A 7531-nucleotide genomic window follows, 5' to 3' on the forward strand; every position below is an offset into this window, starting at 1 on the left:
GTTTATGTCTACCACAAAAGGATCCAATTGAAATTTTGGACATCGGTCTTAATTGCTTACTTTCCAGATTCATGTTCGCCCTTCCTGAGAGCGTTAGATGGATCTGCCATTTCAGCTTCTATTTCTTTTCAATTTTTTTTGGATTTCTGTTAGTATAATGGTAGCAATCAGTACAGGGATAAGTTAAGGACATTAACTACTTTATTATGAGCTTGATTGTTGACAGGTTTGTCTTAACATTAGGTGAAGGCAGATGTGGACAATAACAGTATCAGATGAAAGATTGCAATGGCAGCAGAGCATTGAATGAGGGGCCATCAGACGAAATTTTAGCATTTTCATGAGGGTGGCGTGATAATTTTGACATTGGGACTGTTTGGTTATGCCATACCATGGAAGAGACAAGGAAATTATGGTAACCAGGGTTACCCCTCCCACTGACGGTGATGTCACAATAGTAAGAAAAAAGATGCTCACTGCAACCAAGAGATGGGACATGGCCTTGGACCCCCCAAGTATGGAAGATGTGTCAAGCAATTAAAATCCTGCTGCAGATCATCATCTTCGAAGAAGTTTCTCTCTTTATCCAATGAATTAGAAACCAGTTTACTTATCAAAAGAACGAAACTAACTTGAGAGAGAGAGAGAGCCAGAAACAATTGGTAGATTGGTAGATAATATATACACTGAATATCCTTTTCCCCAAGAGGAATTTATACATGCACAAGAGAGTCTAACGGATTAGTAAGGGAAAAGAATGCAACAATCTTCAGCAAAGCATACAAAAGGGAAATTCGAACGACGCCCATAACAAGCTTCTAGTCACTTCATGATCCTGTAGATTGGTGAGAATGCAACAACCAAAGAAGAAGAAAACTAAAGGACAAAAAAATGTATAAAAGGTAGAAAGCAAAAATTATTTATTTATTTTTTGCTTGGGGTTCTCTTATTTCTACATTTCCTTCACATTTCTGTGTCCCCCATCCTGTGTCTTGCAAGAAGACACTCAGGGACAGGAACAGGGATGTTCAGGTGAAGATGCCCACTTCATTGAAACTTTTGGGAGCCAACAAATGCTTGTATCTTCAGGTGGGCTTCTCAGAAACTGCTGATTTTGGTCGTGAAAGGTCCCCCCTCTTGTAATCTGAAAAACTAAAATACCAAAGAAGATATTGTTAAAAAAAGTGTAACTAATAAAAAATTAAGAAAGAAAAGGAAGCGAGAGAATTTAGAGCTAGTTTTTGCTGTAGCAGATGGTACAAATCCTTTCATAAAATAGATGCTGGGAATTTTGACTGACCGTGTGTGTGTGCAGGGTTTACTTTTCACTAAAAGAAACCCATTTTCTTCAACAATCCTTCATCAGTGAACCTCTGCATCTGGTTCTCCATGTTCCATACAAGACCGCCATGTCCCTTTTAGCAAGTGAACGAAAAAGTACAGCATAAGTTTTGGTCTTCTTCATCTTTTTCTATTTTTAATAACAAACAGAGTCAGACAGACGGGGAACTTTAGGTGGTTTTCCTGTACCTGAGATGCAGCGTTTTGGTTCAGGTCACGAAGCAAAACGGAGTAGTCTGGACTGTTCAGCATGGAGAAATTGTTTGTCATGGGAAAAGCAGAACCATCAGCAGCTCGAGAAAATCTATCAGATTCGGTTGCGGAAGGTGAAAAACTTGACTCTTGAAGTGCTGGTAATGGAGCTGACAAGCTCTGTAAGATCCAAAAGCAAGAAAATGGGAAACAGATTAGCAAGTGCAAAGAGCAACTGCGGAACATGTAAATAGAGCTAGCAGAAAATTTCCGTCGAAAGGAAATTTACCTCTTGTTTTACACCATAGTCGTCAAGATCGACACTGAAGTTGTACACCATGGGATTCAAAGAGGCAAGCTTCATGGACAGAAACTGGAGTTGTTCAAAATTTGAAAGTCAGTTAACCGAGGATTTAGAAACAGTAGATAATTGTCCCTTTACGCCAACAAAGTCACAAACCAGTTACCTCCACTTGATTTTGCAAGGATTGCACATAGTTGATTATTTCATCCAACATGAGGGCCTTTCCAGTTACCTGTTTCACAAAGTAAACACGCCGCAACATCAGAAAAGAGTGGGGAAAATAGAAAGTAAGGAAGCCGATATAAGGTTCAGTTCACAGACCTTGTCACAGCCCGGAACAAGCTCCTGCAACATCTTCATCCTTTCACTGATTTTTTCTCTCCTTACCTTCATTCACATATTAACAAGAAAATTTAGTTTAAGATTTGATTTCAATTTGCAGAAAAACTATTTCGAATTCTTCAAGATCATTACTCTTTCTGCAAGGCTGTGGCTATCTGTTGCTTGTCCTCTCCTTGCCCTCACATGAATGTATCCTTTTGTAGAATCGTCGTTTTCCTTCTTCTCTTCTGCCTCTTTCGCTTTGTTCCCAACCTTCGTTTTCTTCGCTTTCCCATCCCTCGTTTCCTAGAAAACTCAAATACCCAAACATCAGTCGACCGCAAAAAAGCATAAAGGAGAAACACAAGTACACAAACTTCAGCCTATATTGCGTTTCGCTTCGTGGGTTTTTCTTGGTTTTGCATTTACCTTGCAGGAAACATCAGAGTTCCTCTTCTTTTTGTCCATCGCCTTCTGATCACCAACATTGGTGCACCTCATTTCGGGCTCCTGCCCACCCTTCTTCTGCAAGTCCTCCATCACCTCCACAATCTGGCCCAGAGAGCCAGGGCCATGAATGTGGTTATGGTGACGATCCAAATGGGCACCATAAGGAGGGGGAAGAACAGGGGAAGCACCCACCATGGTCTCAGAACCAGAGGGTCGAGTGCTGCTGATCTGACTCACATTCATATCGTTCTGCAACACAAAGTCTAGAAAAGGGTGGTCTGCAAAGGCTGACATTGGGAGGATGGATTGCGGATAATTGAGAAAGAGTTAGAGAGAGAGAGAGAGAGAGAGAGAGACCAGTAGTGCAAACAGCAAGTCAAGGAAAGGTGGGCGTTCAGAGGGAGAGAGCACGATGGTCTATATAAAGAGGAGGGACAGAGCAAGCGGCTCTAGCGTTTCCTCCACCATGCATGAAATTCTCTCTATATTTGACTAGTCCGAAGATAGTGCTTTTTTTTTTCCAATTTCTACTGTCCCTCGTTATCCGGGAAGAAGATTATACTCTTTAGGGATTAGCGATCATTAAAATAACTTCATGTACACATGGACGTTCGTTTCTGTCCGCGAATCTAAAGGGAAATTATTTAATTTTGTGTAAATCATCAACTTGTTGCTGACATGATTCACGATTTCTTACAGTTAAAACTTAATTAATCAAAAATCAATGATAAGGAATAAGCTTCTAACAGTGTTGCCAAGATCAAATTGGAATCAATGAGAACCCAACTGACAGGAAAACTGTAAGACGAATTCCAGAATTTAAGGGGACACATGAACCGACCGCTTTTCTCCTAAATTGGCGAAGCGGCAGCTAATTCTGCCGATTCAGTGTCATATTCAAAAAAATGACTGTCGTTCCATGGAAAGAATATTCAACTCTAATTGGCAGTGAAAGTCATCTCTCTGTTTTTTTCTGAGGTCCAAGGTTGCTTGAAGATGTTTATGGTTCTAAAATACACCCTTTCATTTAAGTGTGGTGCATGTCATTGTTTAAAGTTTAAAAGCTACAGAAATAGAACTACAAATGAACTCTCACCGACCCACCAGCCAAACCAGCTACGGTGTGCTCGTTTGAGAAAAAAAAAATCTTAAAATTATGATGACAATGGTTCCTCTTATTAACAATAATTGCATTTGTAAAATTTCATCTAAGAACGAATAAAAGATAGTATATATGTTGGTTCCACATATGCTTTATATATAATGCAATAATAAAGCTTATAGTAGTGTTTGAATTCAAATTTCCATATGATAGGAATCCGAGATACGACAAAATGGATCCGTGGCCCATTTTGTTTTCCAAGTAATAGTTCAAGTTTTCTCCCAGCTGCAAAAGATAGGCGTATTTACCGACAGCCTAAAAAGGACAGAGTTTTCGGTTTCTTAATTTTTCTTTTCACCTTTTCTTTTTTTTAAAAATGCTTATTAAATTTGAAAAGGGTGTGCTTAAAAAAGTAGCTTGCTAGTTAGACATTAACCTTTTATATGCTTAGCTTGAAAAAGGAAAAGTGAAATCGAGGCCAGCAAGGTTTGGATTTTTTGAAAGAAGACCTTGGATTTTGACTTTTCTAATTGGATTTGTCCTTTTAGGTGGCACTTTTAGGGGCTATTTAGTATCAATAATAAATTATTACTATTTAACAAAACTGTCTTAAAAATTAAGACAGATTCATGAAATCCTGTAACATAAGGTTATATGAATTTACCCCAAATTTTAAAGCAAAATTATTGGATAGAATCAATTTGTTATGGACATCAAACGGCTTCCTAAAGACGATTTGGTTGCCCAAAATTTTATATCAGGGTTTACACATGTATAATGTAACTTGCGTTCAAACGTAAGATATTACAGCTATGACAAAATACGAATCTACAGCTATTAGAAAATAAGAATTTAGAATCCGTGAATTTAAGATCCTGAGACCTTAAATCCCATTCGGTCTAAGATTCAAGGTATCAAACACAATGGGGACCAACAGCAGTCCCATTAAGCTCCGGTGCTTTGGGGTGACACATCTTCCCTCCTATATCACCATATTGGTGGGAGTTAACCCTGCTACGAAGATGCAGAATTCACGCAATTGTCCCTTGTAGAAGCATTGAGGAGGCATTTGATTACCCCATATCATTGATTTGAGGGTGCTTAATTTAAAGTGGGGCTCATATTAAATTCATGGTTCTGACAGAAAGCTGATTTGAGGACTATTAAGGTCTCCCTTGCGTCTTAAATTTATAGATCTGAAATTAGAGAGCAAGAACCTGACGTGAAACCCATAAATTCCATGACGTAATTCAAGCCTCTTTCAAACAAAAAATTTGAAATCTTTGTTAATAACCAATTACATAAAATATCTCAAAGGGTGTTTGTATAAGAACGATTTGTGAGTGTCCAATAAATCTATCTCAAAAATTAAACCAGATTCATGTAATATTGGATTCTAGTGCTCTTTGAATTTGCCCCTTTTTTTTGGTACATTCCTCAAACATTCACAAACTGTTCCATTGTCCAAATGTCTCTTTAGAGGTCGTTTGACGTATGAAACAGTATGTGAGTGTTTCATGAATTTGTTTCAAACTTAGGCAGATGTACTGGAGACGTGCTTTCTAGTGTCCAATGAATCTGCTAAACATGCCCAATCAATATGCCCCAATCTTAGGACAGACTCATGAAACACTCACATATTATTCTATCTACAAAAGCTGGGATCACTTTATATTATCTAAAAATAACTAAGTCTCCCATAATGAATTTATAAATTTGCATTTTAGTGAATACACACAAACACAAAACACGAGGTGTCGGTGAACGGCATCTCAGTTGAACGGCAAGTACAAATATAAGGGTACAATTTTTTCCTTTTTCTTGTGTGGTTAATGCCAAACATCTTAAATTTCAAGTATTGTGTACACTTGGGTGCAAAATTTGAGGGTAAGAGATATTTTAGACGTTGTGATTTTTTTGGGCTAGATATAGAAGACTCTGTCACCCAAAAGGGTACAACGAGATTCGAACTCTTCACCAGCTACCTCCTACATAACGCCCTCTCAAGCTGTCAAATTGTTAAGTTGTGATTAGATGACTCATTTCTCGACAACTGAAGATGAGATAATGTTCTCTAAATATAGTTGAAGTGAGGAGAATTAGATAATAAAATTTCAGTATTGAAATAAGTTCAATTCAAGGAATTTCAAGTTAAGCCCCTTTAAGTGCCCAATTTACTACAAGCTTCATTCTTTTTTTTTTTTCCAATAATTCAAGAGGAAAATTCAATCTCGAACCTTCATGCAAGCAATGTTAAGTATGCCCACTTTAACACCTTTTGTTCTTTTCTCTTTCTCTTTCTTTTGCTGGCCAAACTCGGAGATAATGCAGTGTGCCCATAAAAAAATTCAAAGCGATGGTTGGTATTATCACAAAAATAATATTGAACCCAATGGCATCCGAAGCCTCCAAACATGTAATGCTCAAACTAACGGCTAATAATTCCTGCTGGTGGCTTCAATATCTTTTTACGTTTATGTTATCCAGAATGGGCCCTAGCTTCTACTTCTTGCTCTGAACGCATTTATACAAGCACAGGAGCGAAAGAGGATTACTCTTTTTTAACCCCAATATGTGGTTTCCCTTTCAATTCTTAGAAAAGCATTTGGACCGTGAACTTAAGAAGAATTATGAGGTTGCCCCTTGCTCCAAGGTCAAAGCTATGCTTGCATTTCTTTGGCTTTGGTGGAGCTAGAAATTTTTCGCTAATGGACACTGATGGTCGAAAGACTGAATTGCAAAGGCTCGAAACTTCCTTTTTGTTTTGGTTGAATGGAGTGAAGGGGCACTAAGTCAAGTCTAAGACTCGTACCTAAAGGCACCAACCAAGGTCCATAAGGTTCGTTTGGCAAAACATATACTTTTTGAGTGTCCTATCAATTTACCCTAAAGATTGAGGTTGGTATATGCAACAATAGTTCTAGCGTTCCATGAATGAGATGCTCAGAAGTGTCCTTACAACCAAACAATCCCTAAGAGGTTGAATGTTCCGCAATAGGGACTCACCTTGAGCGTCTCATGAATCTGCACAAAGATTTGGTCAAATTCATGGAACATTAGTTCTAATGTTTCATGAATCTACCTAAAGATTTAGGCAGATTCACAAGATAATCATAAAGTGTCCTCTAGGGCTCATATTTAAGGGCACCAAACCACTAACCCATGTCAAATGAGAGGAGCCCATATGGCTGGAGCTAGGGCTAAATTTCCTCTTAGTTCAAAATCCACAAACCTTGTACTAAAAGTTTCATCCATCTCTTCAATACAATATTGTATCACACACACACACACACACACATATATATATATATATGAGTTTGATTTGTTTTCTTTCTTTCAGACAGTTCTCTACAGTGTTGTAAAAATATACTGTGTCGTACAGCTGCTGATTCGGTGAATCAGCTAATTCAGCAATTTAGATGAGCTTACAGAAAGTATCCATTTAAGACATGACACTCCCTAAAGTTTCATTCCTATAAAAGAAGTCTTTGGATCCTTAAAACAAGCATGCGAACTCGTAGAGGCCTATACGACCTAAAACCTTTTAGTCCTTTAACTCATAGAAGAAGAGATCTAAGTATCCCCAAAACATCATTAACACCATATACAAGTATTTAATGATCATAGATGAGGTTAGCTATTGTCATTATCATATGTTAATCTTCCATCCTGTTTGAATTAGAGCTGAATTATAAATGTTCTTTAATGCTCCATGGTGTCACTTTTTCCCTACTTTTTTTCCTCCAAGCTTTCGCTTGTCTTCCTCTACTTCTTTATGTTTCTTCAGCGGGCATCAAATCACTTGTTTGTACACATCTACA

General features: G+C 38.0%; 1 protein-coding gene across 1 annotated transcript; it reads right to left on the minus strand.

Moving 5' to 3' along the window:
* Nucleotides 1-646: 646 nt before the first annotated feature.
* Nucleotides 647-3016, minus strand: LOC116248240 (transcription factor bHLH137-like). Its single transcript, XM_031620908.2, has 8 exons — nucleotides 2588-3016; nucleotides 2312-2464; nucleotides 2159-2224; nucleotides 2001-2069; nucleotides 1823-1906; nucleotides 1531-1713; nucleotides 1301-1415; nucleotides 647-1152 (listed from the first exon to the last, which is right to left on the minus strand). Exons 1-7 carry the CDS (start codon nucleotides 2900-2902, stop codon nucleotides 1329-1331), a joined length of 957 nt encoding a protein of 318 aa, XP_031476768.1. The 5' UTR covers nucleotides 2903-3016; the 3' UTR covers nucleotides 647-1152; nucleotides 1301-1328.
* Nucleotides 3017-7531: the final 4515 nt, after the last annotated feature.

This window comes from Nymphaea colorata, chromosome 2 (assembly GCF_008831285.2).
Source record: "Nymphaea colorata isolate Beijing-Zhang1983 chromosome 2, ASM883128v2, whole genome shotgun sequence".
In the NCBI taxonomy this organism is placed as follows: domain Eukaryota; kingdom Viridiplantae; phylum Streptophyta; class Magnoliopsida; order Nymphaeales; family Nymphaeaceae; genus Nymphaea; species Nymphaea colorata.

What these genes read in the sequence shown, in the direction of transcription:
- LOC116248240 (XM_031620908.2), bottom strand. Translation starts at nt 2,902, where the DNA reads ATGTCAGCCTTTGCAGACCACCCTTTTCTAGACTTTGTGTTGCAGAAC. An exon ending in GCCACAGCCTTGCAGAAAGA is followed by an intron (nt 2,225 to 2,311) that starts GTAATGATCTTG and finishes ATGTGAATGAAG; the next exon opens with GTAAGGAGAGAAAAAATCAG. An exon ending in ACCAAAACGCTGCATCTCAG is followed by an intron (nt 1,416 to 1,530) that starts GTACAGGAAAAC and finishes ACTTGCTAAAAG; the next exon opens with GGACATGGCGGTCTTGTATG.